The following is a 17945-nucleotide window of genomic DNA, read 5'->3' as shown; positions in this document are numbered from 1 at the left end:
TGCGGGTCAGGGTGTGTGTGAGAGACTGGCAGCGGCATCTTGCACCCTCGTGCACAGACAGCACAACAGGTGGGGAGTGCAGGAGGGCTATTTCTGCAGCGGTCTCCCCGAGGACCTTCACACGGTCCCCACGCGCCCGCAGGCAGAGCGAAGAGACTCACCCTCCCCCGTTTGCCCGTGTCCACATGCTTCTCTGTCCCCAGGCCAGCGGAGCACGGGGCCTGGTCGTAGGGGACCCCAGGAAAGGCTCACAGGGGTGACAGGACGATGGGCTCTAAGCAAAGCTCTGTGTAGCGTATGAGTTTGGAGGGCATCCAGACCATCTTTAGTTTCACCGCTGCGGGGGGCTCTGCAGCCGAAGTCTCACACCAGGAGTTGTGCCGTCTGAAAATGCGGGGGTGAAACAAGGAGGCGGCTTTGCCTGGAAAACAAGTGAAAAGCTGCCTCAGTAAATTCATTTCGGCTTGAGTTTCATCGAAGAGAAAACCAACGTCAGCGACGGCTGACTGACAACGCTCCCACGAGGGACAACGACCAGCACCGAGGCTGTGACTTTCCACACTTATTACAAGCTGTGATCTCTCTGCAGACACAACGGGTCTGCATTTCAGGTGCAGGACACACGTGATCTTCTCTTCGCGCCGGACAACAGACAAACGGAGGCATACTAAACATTTTAAGACTTTACTGAAGCACAACTGGGTTGACTCGGGCGGCGTGAGGACGGAGGCAGCCAGGAAGGCCCCCAGCAGCTGAGGAGGGCCGCGGACCAGAGCAGCAGCAAAGTGAGGAGGCACCGACGGGCTGACACTGGGGTTCACTTACACGGCCGCCACGGCATCGGAGCCACGTGAGCCTCGTGGTGTGTGTCGTGTCGTCTCTAACGGATTCGTCCCACTCTGTGGCATTCAAAGCAGCGCGTCACTTTTGGTAAAGAAGAGAGCACAGTTAAGCTTGCTTGTAACTTGACCTTAGTTTAAGGAACAAACCTTTGTCTCCCTGCGTTGGAAAGACGCCCCGTTCTTTACTTCAGTGTTTTCCAAAGGGACCAGAGGCAGCCTTTTGGGTGGAGAAATTCTTCCTCTGTTCAAGTGCCGGTACAATACACAATACGTGGCAGATAAGATACCGCAACAGGAAGAATTTCCGGACCCCCCCCCCCCAAAACCTAAGTGGCACAGCCCAGTCACTGTGACAACCAAAACATGCCCCAAATAAACAGACGAGAAGGTGGCAATGCTCCGAATGTGAGCACAGAGGCGGCCGATTTACTGCTTGAAGAAACAAAGTGTTTTGTTTCATGTGACTTGCTCTGCAGTTTCCTTTTAATTAAAAGTTGATTCCCTTTTGGAAGAGAGATTCATATTTCTTAGCTTCTCTTAAATTTTTTTTTAACGTTTATTCATTTTTTGAGACAGAGAGAGAGAGACAGAGCATGGATGGGGGAAGGTCAGAGAGACAGGGAGACACAGAATCTGAAACAGGCTCCAGGCTCTGAGCACAGAGTGCGACGCGGGGCTCGAACTCATGGGCCACGAGATCATGACCTGAGCCGAAGTCGGCGCCCAACCGACTGAGCCACCCAGGCGCCCCCCTTAGCTCCTTTTAAAAGCAGCAGCCCGGGGAGCCTGGGTGGCTCAGTCACTGGAGCGTCCGTCCCACTTCAGCCCAGGTCATTTCTCACGGTGTGTGGGTTTGAGCCCCGTGGCAGGCTCTGTGCTGACCGCATGCAGCCTGCGTGGGATTCTGTTTCTCCCTGTCCCTCTGCCCCTCCCCCACTCCCACTCTCTCACAAATAAACATTAAAAAATAAATAAATAAAAGAAGCGCAGTAAAGTGAAAAAGGTGAAAAAAGGCCATTTCACAAAGAAGTTGCGCACATTGACTGTATCTCCTGGAGAGAGGTAACCTTGAGAAATTCAACACCGTGTTATAGTTTTATATAGAACAGAATAGTTACATTAACAAGTACTTTGCGCTTAATAAATTTGTTAGTGTGGTAACAAATCGTCCCGTGTGGGCAGGGTCATGATGCCCCCCCCCGCCCCCCCCCCGCCCCCGGGGGCCGGTACTGTGACGACTGTGAGGACCCAACGGCACTCTCCAGACACTGGCTCACGAGGCACATGCATGCTCCTGTGTGTTTCACATGAGCAAATCCACGCCGCAGAGAGGCCACTGTGAACACGAGGAGAGTGGTAAAGCTTCCATGATTGTGCAAACCTTCTTAGACATGAGAACATGTCAGGGAGAGGAAAGGACGCAATGGAGGACTTCGTATAAAACCTCAAGGGTCCCCTGTGACCGGCCTTCAGAGGCACCGAGGACAAACACCAGGCACAGGGTCCCCTGTGACCGGCCTTCAGAGGCACCGAGGACAAACACCAGGCACAGGGTCCCCTGTGACCGGCCTTCAGAGGCACCGAGGACAAACACCAGGCACAGGGTCCCCTGTGACCGGCCTTCAGAGGCACCGAGGGCAAACACCAGGAACAGGGTCCCCTGTGACCGGCCTTCAGAGGCACCGAGGGCGAACACCAGGCACATAATTGTGGAAGGCTTCAGGGAAGCTCTGGCCCACATACCAGTGGGTGCTTTTTTTTTTCTGTTTGTCTTTTTTTTGGGGGGGGGGGGGTGACGTTGATCGTGAATGGAGCATGTCTTTTTGTGTTTGCCACAAGCCCTACCTGTCACTACCAACTCAGACACAGAATATCAATTGCCATCCTATCTCCAGCCTGCTTTGCTGGCTGACAAGACTCTAGCTTTTAATCATCTGACAAGACTCTAGCTTGGCCCTTACAATGCAATTCTTCTTTCAGGAAGCTCTGGGCCCAACGTGGGGCCTGAACTCACACCTGCAGATCAAGAGTCGCGTGCTCTCCCGACTGAGCAGCCGGGCGCCCCCAGCTCAGCCCTTACTCAGCCTCTCTGGTGCTTCATCTCTCTCCCCCCTCTTTCTAGTCACATTCAGAGACTTCCAGCTTCAGGAAAGCATCGCAACCCCCTCGACTGTGCCTTTCCATATTTGTTTTCTCTGCTTTCTCAATTCTCATTCATCCTTCAGAAATTCAACTCATATCAGGATCAGAGCAGGGGTGAGGCAAGTGAGGCACTCAGGGTACACAATTTAAGGAGGATTCACTCTCTGGTGCCCTGGTGTGTGTTTGTCCAACACCACCCAGCAGTTGGCTGAATCCTCACACGACCCGCCTGGTGGTGTAAGCAAAACATTAGAAAAGATTAAGAAATGTTACTCGATATTTCTAGAAACTCTCTTGGTTTTTAGGATGCCACAATTATTTGTATTACACCTGAATAGTGGCTTGCACCAAGCCTGCACTGTTCCTTGCTGTGTACCTGAGCAAACAAGAAGATGCTCTGGGAGGGACGAGACACACAGGTAAGTATGCAGGTACAATGCAATATGGCGGGTGCTGTGACGAAGGGGAGGGTTAGAGCCCTTGAGGGATCTAACTCTGAGACAATCGACCGCAAAGCTCCATGAAGCACAGTCTGAGTGGGCTGTCTTAAAACATGAGTACGGATGGTTAGACATGGGACGTAAGAACCTTCCAGATGGAACGTATGCACAGAGTTACCAGGGCATTCTGGAAATGGTCCTTTGGGACAACAGATGTACAGACTGAGTAGGAAAGGGAAAGGCAACGAGGCTGGAAGAGGAGGCTGGACATGAAGAGTCTTGAGCCGTCGGCAGATGCTGAGGCGGTACATGATATTGGCTCTGGGTTTTACGACCGTCGCTGTGGTGATGGTGTGGAAGGTGGACCCCCACACAACAGGTGGATGGGGGTAGGGCTGGAGACAGGGAGACTGGTTCCAAGGCCACATGAACAATGTAGGAGGGCTCCAAGGAGGTGGTGATTCGAGATCGAAGGAGGCAGAGATGAGTGTAAACATTTGAAGGGAGTCAGGTAGAACTTACTGACCCACTGGCTACAAGGCCCAGATGAGATTTACAAGCTCCCAGGAAGTGACTGTCCTGCTTCTAACCAGAGGACTGGTTTCCCTTTTATGTCTCTTGTCTCTTGCTGTGTTCTGGCAGCCCGTACCCCACTACCCTTCCCTTTACGTTGACTTGACTGGCTTGCAAATCTTACAGCTTAATCTTTCTTGCCTATATATTCACAAATAGCCCTAATGTTGCTTAAGCTCAAGTTTTGTACTTTGGCGGAGGTCAAAAGCTCAGTTTCACTAGGACGTTCCGTTTCCTTCTCCCTGTTCAAAACCCAGTGATCGTATTTTCCCAAATCAGCCTTTTTTCTCAACTTTTCCTTTGGAGATGGAACTACCCCTTCCTGCACCTTATGGCTGGAAATCCTTGCTTTCGGTCTTTCCTAGGTTCAAACTCTTGGACATACACAAATCACAAAATGAGTAGGGTCAAAAGGAGACTCGTTTCTGTAACATGGGGAAGGTGAGACAGCTGTTGAGGAAGCCTGGGTCCCTGGGGCATCTCATCTCTGACAGCAACATGTACAGGAATCACGTTCAGAGACAAAGCTAGAGTGATCTCTGAGAACAGGAAGGGTGATTAAAGAGTGGGATAGTGATTTTGTGCTGTTATTACACTGGCCACTCTCCCAAAGCCTTGGTTAGCTACAGTGCATTTTCTTCAAAAATCTATCTTCCTTGAAGCCGTCCCTGGCTCGAAGGGCTTTTTATCTACTTTTCTACACTAACAACCAATGTTCCCTCCCTCTAGTTCACATGCCAGAGTCTTCAGATAGCAGTGACCCCTATGAAGATGGCAACACTCTCTCTTCTCTACAGGAGCAAGTACCCTCACGCCTCTTCCCCCGCCAAGCCCTGAGGTCACCGTGCCGAACACAGCTCTTGTACAGGCATTTCTTGGCACTTTCCTGAGAGCCCAGAAGACCCAGAACATAAAACTCTCTCCTTTGACCTGGCTACTGTCAAAACAGGTTTAGAAACTGGAAATCTTACTCTTGGAAAAAATAATAAGACAGACTAATAAAAACTTATCAGCCCTTACGGTTTTCAGAGACAAACAAAAGAGTTAAATGATGTATATGACACTTAAAAAAGCTGTGGACAAATAATCTAACAGAAAAAAATGGGCAAAAGAGCCAGATACACATGCTACAAGGAGAGACATCCAAAGGGCCAGTAGATACATGAAAATGTGCTCATCCTCATTGGTCATCAAGGAAACATGTGTGATAACTATAAAGAGATAATACTAGATACCCATGGGAGTGGCTAAAGGTAAAAAGATTGACCAAACCGAGTAGTGATAAGGCTGTAGAGAAAGTAGAAGCATCTGCTGGTAATAGAACCATTTTGGAAGATTATTCAACAAGTACTACTATGATCAGGGACCAGCCCTCCCACCATCAGGTGCACAGCCAGAGGCGCATATACACGCACACCAAACGGATATTCCTAGTGGTAGCCTTTGCAATAGCTCCAAACTTGAAGCCACTGAAGATCTTAGATTCTTAACCCACTATTTGTTGACTTATTTTTGCCCCTCAACCATTTTGCTGATCTGGGACGAAAATTCATAGCTGGCATCCCATGCCAGTCTAACTACAAACCAGGGCTAGGAGGGCAGGGACTCAGTCATGATCACCCTCTCCTGAAGCACAGGGTCTCAAACATTCAACAAAGTTGAACAGACATCTGTTGGACTGAACTGAGTTAAGGAAAGCCTCTGGGTTGGGAGCCTGGAGGACCAAGAACATCACGGACAGAAATAGAGAATTTGGAAAAAGGAGCTGGTTTAGATTAAAAGGGAGCTATTCTCTTGAGTTGTGAGAAAATTTAGCAAGTTTGCTTTCAACCGTCTTCCCCTGAAGCTTGTGCTTGGTTGTCAGGTTGGAAAAGGGTAAAGAAAGTAGCAATGTCAACAAACAGCAGAATGAGAGAGAGGGAGCACGTGACCACGTGGTCAGCAAGAACATCAAAGCAGGATTCGTGATAATGCAAGTAATTTGCCTGGACAAGAGACGGACTTGTTGATGTTTACACTGAGATTTTTTTAAATGTATTTTTTATTTACCACATGGTTATTGTAAGAACAATCGCGTGCATTTTTTTAAGTAGATTCTACACCGACATGGCGTGCGAACTCATGACCTCGAGATGAAGAGTCATGTGTTCTACCACCTGAGGGAGCCAGGCACCCCCACACTGGGATTATCTGTAATGTTTTTGGCTTTTGAGAGAGCTCAAGCGGGGGAGGGGGCAGAGGGAATGGGAGAATCTTAAGCAGGCTCCACACTCAGCACAGAGCCTGACGAGGGGCTCGATTCCATGACCCTGGGATCATGACCTGAGCCGAAATCAAGAGTCGGACGCTCAGCTGGGAATTGTTAATACACGACTTAACCCATTAAACTCTGCATTGTATGCCGCAGCTCTACTGAACAAAGATGAGGAACAGAACCAGTTGGAACCCTGCAGCTGGCACATGCTTGCAGCCGAGGACACTCGCACTGCCCTCAGCTTGCCCCGCAGGTACCCCCCACCCCGGCCCCCCGCCGCCGCCTCGCGTGGAGGAGCTCCTGGGTTGCGTCTCAAAGGACTGCACGTGAACAGTGGAACCTGAAACCAGTTAGGTATATGGGCTGCAGAGGGATCCCATGGCCAAAACACAGGAAGGAGATGGCAGGGAATGAACTCCCAGGATGGGAGGCACCAGAAGCCTGATCCAATCCCAGGACACAATCCACCTAACCTCACACGAGGAGAAAGATCACCTGAACAGGCCTATAACTATTAAAGAAAGTGAATCAATAATTAATAACCTTCCAAAAAGAAAGCACTTGGCCCAGACAGTTTCACTGGTGAATTCTAGCGAAAGTTTTAGGAATAAATGGCACCAATTCCCCACACTCTCCTCCAGAAGACAGAAGCAGAGGGTATACTTCCTAATTCATTCCAAGAGGCTAGCATCACCCTAATACCACAATCGATGAAGACATTATAGAAAGGAAAACTACAATGTCTTTCGTGAACACAAATGCAAAAATTCTCAACAAAACACCAGCAAACCAAACCCATTAGCGTATAAAAAGAACTGTACACCATCACCAAATAGGCTTCTTTCCAGGTATACAAGGCTGGTCTAACATTTGAAGATGAATCAGTATAATTGATCACACCAACAGGCTAGAGAAGATGGACAGAAAAAGCATTTGAAAAAACCCAACACTCCTCCATGATAACCACTCTCAGCAAACTAGGAAGAGAAGGGAACTTTCTCAGGATGATAACTAACATTTTTAAACACCCTACAGCTTCCATCTACATACTGGTGAGAAGCTAGGAGCTTTCCCACTAAGATCGGGAAGAAGGCAAGGACGTCCCCTGTTACACTCCCATTCAATGCCGTCCTAACTAATGCAACAAGACAAGAAAAGGACATGAAAGGTATAGAGGTTGGGAAGAAAGGAATAAAACTGTCTTTGTTCACAGAGGACACGATAATCCATACACAAAGTCTCAGAAAGTCAAGAAAAAGAAATCTACTCCAGGAACTAAAAGGTGACTACGGATAGCAAGGTCGACAGATCGAGGTCCATAAACGAAGGTCACTTGCTTTCCTGTATATCAGCAACGAACCACTGGAATTTGAAATTAAAAACACAATACCATTGACATTGACACCAAAATAATGAAATACTTCAGTATAAATCTAATACACTATGTGCAACATCTATATGAAGAAAACTACAAAACTTAGATTAAAAAAAAAATTACGTGGGGCGTCTGGGTGGCTCAGTCCATTAAGCATCCCACTCTTGACTTCAGCTCAGGTCATGATCTCACAGTTCGTGGGCTCGAGGCCCACATCAGGCTCAGCACTAACAGTGGGAGGAGACTGCTTGGGATCCTCTCTCCCTCTCTCTCTGCCCTTCCCCCACTGGCACATGCTCGCTCTCCCTCTCTCTCTCTCTTTCTCAAAATAAATAAATAAACCTTAAAAAAATAAAATAAAAATAGGGGCACCTGGGTGGCTCAGTGGCTTAAGCATCTGACTTCAGCTCAGTCCATGATCTCATAGTTCATGGGTTTGAGCCCCACATGGGCTCTGTGCTGACAGCGTGGGGCTTGGAGCCTGCTTAGGATTCTCTCTCTCTCTCTCTCTCTCTCTCTCTCTCTTTCAAAATAAACTTCAAAAGAAAAAAAAAAAAAAACCCAACAACAGCAAGAAACGCAAGCCACCATCCATGCCTGGTTTCTCTGTGTAGAAGTCCTAGTGAGGGTTTGTTTGTGTGACTGATCTTCTGGCTGCACACACTGTCCCTCCTAACTGCACCAGATCTGAGCCTCTGTCCCTGCACACATTCTAGGCATTACTGGGCACCAGAACCCTCTATTCAGAAAGCTGAACTTGCAACAGAAAGGTTCATTTCTAGGCTGAAAAGGTCACTTTCTGTATTCCTTTTGGCAGCTAGGTATTTGCCCAAGCAACGCTGCACTCTGCGACTGTCTTCGGAGGGCTTTGGTTGGAGTGAAGAATCTTGGGAGGTTAGAGAAAAATCCCAGAAAACACTGGCAGGACAAGAACAAAACCTGAAGCTAGCAGCCCTGCATTTGTCTAGAGAAATCTGAAACCTGCTCACCCTGCAACTGCTGGGTAGATGCCTCCCCCAGAGCAGAGACTAACCCCCTGCCCTTCCCCCCCAGGATAGCTCACATTCTCCCCCACCTGCTGGCCGGCCTCATGCAGTCCAGCTCCTGCTCCAGACCTTACAGAACAGTCACCGCCTCCTCTCCGCTCTTCGGGTGCTGTCCCCGCACCCAGGCCTAGAGCTCCGCGGGCAGGGTGGTCAGGAACTGCTCCAGCACCAGCAGCCCCAGGATCTGCTCCTTGGTGTGTGTTTCTGGGCTCAGCCACTGGCGGCTCAGCTCGCAGGGGCCCAGGCGCCTCTTGGTAGCAAAACTGCCTGAATGAGGTTCCTTCCTTCCGATGCTGGATTCTCGTTTCCATACATGTTCATCCTTCACCTTCAGGGTCACAAACCCCACGGGCTCCTCTGGAACTTGGGGTCAAAGCGCCAGCCGCGCTTGGCTTCATTTCATGCTCTGCTGCACTGAGACACCCCCACACAGGGCCCGTTACACTCTCCTTGAGAGATTTCCCTCGAGGTTCTTTCCAGCTGCGAGGAAGCAGGAAACGCTCCGAACGGGGCGAGCTCGATGCCAGCCAGATACATGCTAACTCAGGAAACACCGCGGAAATAGTTAGAAAATAAATGCTAAAATTACTTGCATGCTACCAAAAACATTTCCAGAGGAGCTGTCCTAAGCAAAGAAAGCTTGTCAGAGACGAGGGACCACACGCTGGAACTCCCCACACTGAGATTCTTGCTGTTCCTGCCCCCGGTGAACTAGCTGCCCTCCCTCTGTGACCCCCCAGGGATTTGCTCACCTGCGCTTTGGGACTGACCCTCTGCACGCCTACCTCCGTGTAGGGGCTGAGCTCCCCGTCTACGCAACAACAGCACAGGTACACCCTCAGGTTCTGACGCGCTCCCGCTGCCCAGCGGGGCCCTAGGCTCGCCCCGCAGCAGGAGCTGACCCGCGCGGCCCACCAGGAGCGTCGGGCTCGGCTGAGTTGGGGCTGCTGCCCCGCATCCCGGAGGCGGCGGGACGGACGGTGGGCTCACCCCAGGACAGGTGGGCGGGAGAGGGGTGAAGAGCGAGGGCGCGGAGGCGGGGGCCCTGGCGGTGATCTCCACCCCGGGTGTGACATTTACTGTTACAATGAGGGGAGAGGGGGGAGGTCAGCGCTGGGGCCCCTCCGGGTGCAGACGGCTTTGGTCCGGGGTCGGCCAGCCTGTGGCCACACCCGCGTCCGCGTTCCTGCAGGGTGTGCTGGAGGCGGGCAGTTCTCTTCCCCGACGGGGACCGTGTGGGGAGGGTCGAGGGGACCCGGGCCTAGGCCCTCCCCCTCCCCCCACGTCCGTGACGTCACAGCCCTACAGGTTGGGAGCTCAGAAGACAGATGATCAGTAATTCCAAGTAACTCCGGGCCCCTGTTCTCCGGGGGAAACAGGAAGGTCTCGGGTTCACGCGTCTTCCGTGCGACACAACCGATAGACTCGGGAGCCCCACTGGAGGGGGTGGCCTGCCTGGAGCTGGGGGGTGGGGGGGGGGGGGGCGGACGGCGGCCCGCCTGGAGGAGGAGGGGGTGGCCTGCCTGGAGCAGCGGGGGAGCGGCCCGCCTGGAGGACGGGGTGTGGCCTGCCTGGAAGGTAGGGAGCGGCCTGCCTGGAGGAGGAGAGGATGGCCTGCCTAGAGCCGGGGGAGAGCAGCTCGCCTGGAAGAGGAGGGGGTGGCCTGCCTGGAGGAGGGGGGAAGATGGCCTGGAGCAGGGCGGAGGGGCCTACCGGGAGGGGTGGGGGAGATGGCCTGGAGAAGTGGGGGGAAAGGGCTTCCTGGAGGGTAGGGGGGGCGGCCCGCCTGGAGGAGGGGGCGGTGGCCCGCCTGGACGCGACTTTCGGAGCGGAAGGGCGCGCCCGCGAGGCCCCAATCAGGCCTCTGCACCGCTCCGTCCGCCCCCTCCACGCCGGATCCCCTCCCCTCTAGCCGGCAGAGCCCCTCCCACCGGAAGCCGGGCCGCGCGCCGCGGAGCCGGAAGTAAATATCAGCGGCCCCGGTCTGGCCGAGGTGGGTCCTAGAGCAGCCGGCAAGGGAAAACCTAGAGGTTCGGAGGGCTCTCTAGGACGCGGGCGGCCTCCCGCTCTCGGTGGTGCCGTCGTCTGCGTTTGCTGCACCCAGAGCGCCCCCAGGCCTCGCAGCTGTCAACCGTGCGCCCGTCCTTCCAGGCTTGTTTGCTTCTCCCACCAACACGGCCCAGAGCGCCTGCAGACCCCCTTCTTTGTGCTGGGAAGAGGCATGCACCCTGATGCTGGAAATAAGGCAGGAAGCTGGGAGAACCTTAGCTTGTCGCCAGAAATCTCCAGTTGTGCCCAGACGCCGTGCTGTCCCAGCCCCACGATGGGCGGGTTCTGCAGTCTGACACCTTGATGGTCTATCTCGTATTCCACACCCTCTCCAGGCTCGCGTGGGCTCTGAAACCCGAATAAATGTTCATTGCTTCCCCTAGTGTCCAGTACATGAATATGGATGACACGCCCAGAAAACGCTCGTGTAGAATTTTGACACTTGTAAAGGAGGAAAACACAATTTTCCCTCAACCCTTCTAACTTCTTGGCTGGCGTCCCGGTAACAAAAGACAGATTAAGGAGGGGGAAACACAAGTTTATTAATGTGTATATCTCATGTACACGTGGGAGAGACCTAGGGAAAAATGAGTGACTCTCAGAGGTGGCTGAGAATTCAGGCTGGAATCTCACCTTCAGCTAAGGACAGAACAAAGAGCGTGCAAGGGAGACCAGGTGTGGGAGCTAACCAGGAAAGGTATGAACAGGAGTAAGGTTTGTTACTGCCTTCTTGTTTCTTGTGACTCGGGGTAGACCTTCTCTTCCTCACAGAGAGCAAGACATCCTTACAAAAGGGTAACTTGTACTCTTTTCTGGGCTTCTCCTGTGTCTGCTATTTCTCAAAGTAATCCTTATGCCAAAAAAAGTATATTTTGCTGCCGTTCAAACTCATGCTTCATTCTGATTCCTTTCCTGATGATAATCTCTTGATCTGAAAGGAAGGAATACCCATCTTATACCCATTCCCTTCATAACATGTAAGGACATCTTCCTTGAGCTGTCCAGATCAAACTCTGCTCTCTAACACGTTTCTCCAGCTCAGGAACTACATATTTACTTTACTTCTAATTCCACTTTCAGATTCTTTCAACTGATAACAGACTATAGACATAGATGACCCCACCCAGCCCCAGCATGGAGACTGAGCTCCTCAGTATTGCGAAGTCCAGACTACAAAATTAAGCCTTCTGGGGCACCTGGCTGGCTTGGTCAGTAGAGAGTGGGACTCTTGATCTCGGGGTTGTGAGTTTGAGCCCCACAGTGGGTGTAGAGATTTCTTTTATGATTTGGTCCCTGTTAATCTCCCCAACTCTTTCCCCCACCACATCCTTGCAGCAAACGCTTCACAAATACCATTTTGAAGTACTTTGGGTCCCTCTGGGCCTTTGTACATGTTGTTCCCTCTGCTAAAATCGGACTCCCCGAGATCCTTTTCAGGCTTTGCCTGCCTTATACTGAGGTCTTCACTTACACAGCACTTCAAGAAAGCTTTCTCTTCGAGCTCCTCCAGCACTCGTCACACTGTAGTACAACTGCATCCTGGGTTCCTTGTCTCAAGGAGTTTATCTTACGTTTTCTCAAGGAGTCACATTAACATTGGGAGGAAGGGGCTCTTTGGAGGTTTCTGAAGAAAAGACATTTAACAGGCATTCCCTGTGTCCTACCTCGTAGATTAAATGCCATTTTACTTTGCAAACGGAGGGGTATGACAAGTGGGAGATTCTTTAAGTTTTGTGAAAGCTTTTCTGAGAATAATTCTCATTCCGTGCAAGAATCAGAAACTGGAACATCACAGGGAGTAGAGTAGATCCAGACATATAAGACGGATTCTGGATAAGAAAACACATCCTCCTCCATACCCATTCCTTTGCAAGGAATTTTGAATCTCCTTTCCTTTATTTAATCTGCTCTTTATTTTTCTTGTTGGGGAAGATAGTTTTGAGGAGCTGAAGTGTGCAAGAGGCCATCCAGGATTCCAGAGTTAACAGGGGTCTGGCAGAAAAAGGAAGGGGACAGGAGGGAAGGAATCGAGAAACAGAAGTTTCATGGAGGAAATTGTTAGCTCAAGTTCATCTAGTGTGGAGCTAATACTTCAAGCACCTGGGTGGCTCTGTCAGTTGAGCTTCCTACTTAGGCTTAGTCATGATTTCATGGTTTGTGGGTTCGAGCCCTGAGTTGGGCTCTGCTCTGACAGTGCGGGGCCTGCTCGGGATTCTCTCTCTCCCTCTGCCCCTCCCTGATTCATGCTTTCTCTCTCTCAAAAATTAACTAAGTAATTAAAAAAGACTTCAAACCTTGAATAATTGAATTAGATGAAAGTCCTAGGCATTTCCTCTCCTGTTCTTTTCTTTCTTGTTTTCACGGTTAGAGTAGGCAGTAGGTTAGGCTCTAACAGGGTGCCTGGAGGCCAGCCAAGGGGTAGTGGTGCCCGGCTGTGGGGAAGTCCAAGACTGGTCTGGCAGCACGCCACAACAAATCCACAAGAAGCCAGATCAAACCAGACGCACCCAAGACAAAGGAGGCTGCAAACCCTGACCGACTAAGGGAGAACAGGTGGGGAAAGCTGCCCCAAACCCCCTCCCCCAGTAATAAATACTCCACCCCCCAGCCAACAACTGTCAGTAAGAGATCAAAACCCCAACCTGAGGCATACGGCTTTCCTTGAGCTCACCCGCTCTGACATCTTGAGGGTGTGCTCAGTTTAATAAACATTCCTACTCGCATCGTTCAACCATTGTGTCTGGTCTGTCCTTAAATTATTTGTTGCGACAAGACTCGGATCCTCCAGCAACATCCCTGGGACCAGCTGGGCAGAGGCCTCTGGGTTTGGGGTCTCCCTAGGGCACCTGACAACATGGCTACCTTGTGTAAATGGAAACAAAGCTACCTGAAAAACATATATAAAGCACTTGCATGTAACATAATGTAAATTTTGTAGAATTGCTCAGTGAACATCTATTATTGCATACAAAAAAGAAGGACATTGGGGTGCCTGGCTGGCTCGGTTGGTAGAACATGAGATTCTTGATCTTGGGGTTGTAAAATTCAAGCCCCAAAATGGATATAGAGATTCCTTAAACATAAAATCTTAAAAATAATTACATTGGTTGTCTACAGAATTATTGCAGATTGGAGGTGCTTGCTGAGATGTGGTGAATAAAGGCCTATTTCCACTTTAATAAATGCAGCTGTAAAACCCAATTCCACGCGAGTGTACTAGCCAGCTAAGGCAGGATGTGTTCTATTTTGAAAGGAGTTTGAAATGGACGAGACAAAGTTTCCAAGATACTTGAGTAGAACTCCTGTCTTAGCACGGCTCCTGTAGCAAAATGTCACAAACCAGGTGGTCTGTCTAACCAAAGTTTGTATCTTCTGGTTCCAGAAGGTGTAAAGTCCCACATCAGGGTGGTCCGAGAGGCTGGGTTCTGGTGAGGGCCCCTTCCTGTGTTTGGAAGGCAGTCTTTCCATTGTGTCCACGCGTGGCTGAAGAGCACAGTGAGGAAGCAGGTTTCTCAGGATTCTTTACCAAGACCCTAATCCCATTCTGGAGGGTTCTACCCTTATGACTTCTTAATCCTAATTACCTCCACAGATCCCACCTCCTAATGCCATGACGTTAGGAGGTAGGGTTTCAACATATGGATTTTGGAGGGGCACATTCAGTTCATAACAGAGATTGTCATATATTTGCAGCTACCTTACAACTCTTCCAGTTGTGGCAAACCGCTAACAGTGCAAATGATTTTCATTCACAGAAATGCAAATGAATCGTGTCCAGTGGAATGCAGGAGATCATCGCCCTAGAAATTGACAGGTAAAAAAAAAGTAAATCTATTCATAAATTTACTTCAGCATTCCAGATTGCTTATAAATATGTAGTACTTCAAATTTTCTTACTGGTTGTTACACTGACACATACTCATTTTTATTTGTATGAGAGTTACCATTTTACCTTCTTTTAAGAACACAATCTTTTCACAATTTGGAAACGGGGTATACACCAAAGGCAGAAACAAAATACCAACTTGTGGCTGGCAAATGTAGACTAAAGAGCATGGTTTAGATCTGAAACTAGAAGAAGGGCTTTCTCTCCTCCTTCTTCTCATGTCTACACCTGGAACCCAGTAGACACACTCACCCAGCAGCTCTGTGAAGGTGCACGTAATCATACTAAAATCAAACTTAAGATCCAATATACTAGGCATATAAAACGTCATTTATGAGAACAGCATCATTTTTTTTCCTTCTAGAGATTTCCAGCTACTATCTCCTCCCCCTCACATTATCTTCCTGTCCTTTTCTAAGTCACCCAGTTTTCTATCAGAAATTACAAATTCTTCCAAAGTCTTTAGAAATCCATTTGTCTCCTCCTGCAAAAAATAATTGTATGAGGGCAGTGGTTATACGTGCGTAAGACACATGATGTGCTGTATGTGTATGTATTTAATCAGGAGACACCTTGCCAGAATTAGTTTCATTTCCCACCCCGCTTAAGCTTTTATATTTCATTACCTATTTCTCTTGACCACAGTTAATGTCATACTGCAGGGAGTGAGCCTGTCTTGTAGTGCTTGAACCATGTGGTTCCCGCTATCTGCATTCAGAACATGGCCCTCCAAATGGGAACGCTGGATCCTGTCCATGATGACATGTCCTGGGAATCCTATTGTTGCACAAAAACAGCTTTCTTTACAGCTGCACCGCCTCTCACATTTTGACTGATGAGCATAAAATCAATACTGTGATGAGTCCAGTCATGAGTGGTCACAATGACAGGAACACACATGGCCATTCAGACATGAATCCTCTAGACCTGGCACTAAACATTTAACCTCAACATTCAGGACTTACTTCTTATCCTGAGTGATATGGCAAGGCTGGAATGTGTCCCTGAGGCAAAACCAAAAGTCATTTAACTGTAATATAAGCACAAGGGCAGAAATTAATTTTATTATTTCTAAATTATCTTCTCCTGTCCTACCCCACCCTACTCTACCCTATCCTATGGCACGCTACCTAACCCTACCCTACCCCACTCCACCCCACCCTACCCTACCAACCCTACCCTATGCTATCCTATCCTAGCCCCACCCATCCTATCCCACCCTGTCCCATCCTATGTTGTATTTTCACTGGCCCAACCAGGGCTGCATCCCCTGGCACACAGTAGGCATTCATTAAACACTTGTTGGATGGACGGTAGAGGCAGCAGGACGGGTCGTGTCACGCAGAGACCCGCAGCACCGCGATCGTGAGCGGGCGGACTTCACACGCAGTCCGTGAAGTGGGACGCGAGAGTGTGCGCGGTGACCGCGTTTCCGCGGGAACACAGGTGCAGGCACGCGTGCAAGTACGGACAGAGTGGGGATGCAGGAGCGCGGTGTGGCTGCCGCGGCGCCCAGGGCACCTAGGGCACACAGCCCTGACCGCGGGCGCACGCGTCGTCCACCCGTGAGACTAGCTCCACGACTGGAAAGCGCAGGGCAGCACGAAGCACCCGCGTACGGCTGCACGGGCGGCAGTCCGCGGGCCTCGCGCGCCGGGCAGCGCCGGGTGCGGACCGGGTAAGAGGACACACCCCCACCATCCCGGCCCTCCTCCCCGCGCCGCAGCGCCGGCAGCTACGCGGACCAAATCTCGCGGTTTCCCAATCTATCGCGATGCCTCAGCGGCTCCAACGTCTGGCGATCTCCGCTCCCAAATCACTCGGCTTTCAAGAAGTATCGCGATACTTTCGCCTTGGCTATTCTCGGTGTTTTAACGGCCTCTGTGAGAAAATTTTAAGTCAATTTTTAATACTGTAGGTCTCTGAGAGCTCCATGCATAATTCCCAGGTCGAGGCCGTTGCGTAGAAAATTACAGGAGGAGAAAAAGGATGTGTCAGAAGTGGGATTCGAACCCACGCCTCCATTCGGAGACCAGAATCCCCAGCGCGGGGAAGCGAAGCTTGAGTCTGGCGCCTTAGACCACTCGGCCATCCTGACACCCTGCGGAAGGGGAGAGATTTTCTCCTGAAGTAGATGTCCAGGCCGGGCGCGTCTGTGACGCACACGCTTGTGCCGGAGGCAGCGCTGACGTCAGAGGTGCCCGCAGCAGCTGGAAGAGCAGAGAGCCACCTGTGGCCGGGAGAGGAAGCGGGCGGGAGGAGAGGAGCTGTTCTTGTAAACGCGGCTGGGGCGCCGGCCGGCCGGAGCGCGGGCGTCCCGAGCCCCCGGCCCGGTCCCAGCCTCCGGGCGCGCTGCTGGTTTTCTTTTCAGGAGAGGGAGGAACAACAACCAACGTACAAAACACCTCAGTTCCGTGGCGCGGCCTCTTCCTCCCCAACAGTGCTCGCACGCGCCGGGGAGTTTGTTGGGCTCCGAAAGTGCCTGCGCCCACCTGTGCAGGTGCGGGTGCCTGTGCGGGTGTAGGTGTAAGTACCTGTGCGGGTGAGGGCGCAGGTGCGGGTGCAGGTGTAAGTAACAGTGCGGGTGTCTGTGCGGGTGAGAGTGTTGGTGCGGATGCCTGTGCGGGTGCAGGTGTGGGTACCTGAACGGCTGCAGGTGCGGGTGCCTGTACGGGTGCAGATGAGAGTGTTGGTTCGGGAGCCGGTGCAGGTGTGGGTGACAGTGTGGGTGCAGGAGCCCCTCCCCGCCCTCGGGCTGCTCCCGGATGCTGGGATCTGAGCCCCACGCGTCTGCGGCCAGGTGGGGGACAACAGCGCCACGCCTCCGCACGCAGGCTTTCCCGCTTTCTCCGCTTTGCTCGGAGTAATCTGAGCTCCGGGCCTGGACCACAAGCTCGAAAACCCTTTCCAGCAGCTGGACTGAGAGACCCTGGGGGTGTGGTAAACTGTGCGGAGAAACCCTGGCAGGCCCGATGCGGGTCCAGGACGGTGCCCGAGTGCAAAGTAGGGGCCCAATAAATGGATCTGACCCTTGTTTCTGCAGCTCCGCTTCGGGCTAAGCTCAGGGAGTAGGGACAGATTTGAGAGTGTTCAGTACATTTTGTCCCGATGGGTTATTTTCTGTATTAACCCACACACGTTTTTCTTTCTGGGAGGCACAGGTTACTCTTTTCTTCACGAAGAAGAACTAATTTGAGGTTTAATAGGCCCTGTTTTAGATTCCCAGACTCTCTTGGTTTCACACCTGTTTTTGACAGTGAAAGAGAAAATGGGAGTGAGAAGCACATGGTTTCCTAATTTCCCTCTCTGCAAGGTGTGAGGTTCGCTGTACTTTAAGA

General features: G+C 51.1%; 1 protein-coding gene, 1 long non-coding RNA gene and 1 other non-coding gene across 4 annotated transcripts in view; all 3 read right to left on the bottom strand.

Moving 5' to 3' along the window:
• Positions 1-12192, bottom strand: part of LOC123609414 (zinc finger protein with KRAB and SCAN domains 4-like) — a 455099-nt gene extending 442907 nt beyond the window's left edge. Inside the window, exons 1-2 of one of the 2 annotated variants that reach the window (XM_045500449.1) lie at positions 9425-12192; positions 8915-9210 (exon numbers count right to left, since the gene is read on the bottom strand). In XM_045500449.1, coding sequence (XP_045356405.1) covers positions 8915-8983 — 69 coding nt within the window. In that variant the 5' untranslated portion in view covers positions 8984-9210; positions 9425-12192. The remainder of the gene's footprint in view (positions 1-8914; positions 9211-9424) is intronic. The other variant, XM_045500450.1, reaches the window with a different exon arrangement.
• On the bottom strand, positions 669-1099 carry LOC123609522. The gene is made up of 2 exons (XR_006717790.1): positions 990-1099; positions 669-897 (listed from the first exon to the last, which is right to left on the bottom strand). It is a non-coding gene; the product is annotated as an uncharacterized LOC123609522 (long non-coding RNA).
• A 4407-nt stretch (positions 12193-16599) lies between the features above and the next one.
• Positions 16600-16705, bottom strand: TRNAL-CAA. The gene is made up of 2 exons: positions 16668-16705; positions 16600-16645 (listed from the first exon to the last, which is right to left on the bottom strand). It is a non-coding gene; the product is annotated as a tRNA-Leu (tRNA).
• Between the last annotated feature and the right edge of the window lie 1240 nt (positions 16706-17945).

Source organism: Leopardus geoffroyi, chromosome B2, assembly GCF_018350155.1.
Source record: "Leopardus geoffroyi isolate Oge1 chromosome B2, O.geoffroyi_Oge1_pat1.0, whole genome shotgun sequence".
NCBI lineage: Eukaryota > Metazoa > Chordata > Mammalia > Carnivora > Felidae > Leopardus > Leopardus geoffroyi.
This window is presented reverse-complemented; position numbering and strand designations above follow the sequence as displayed.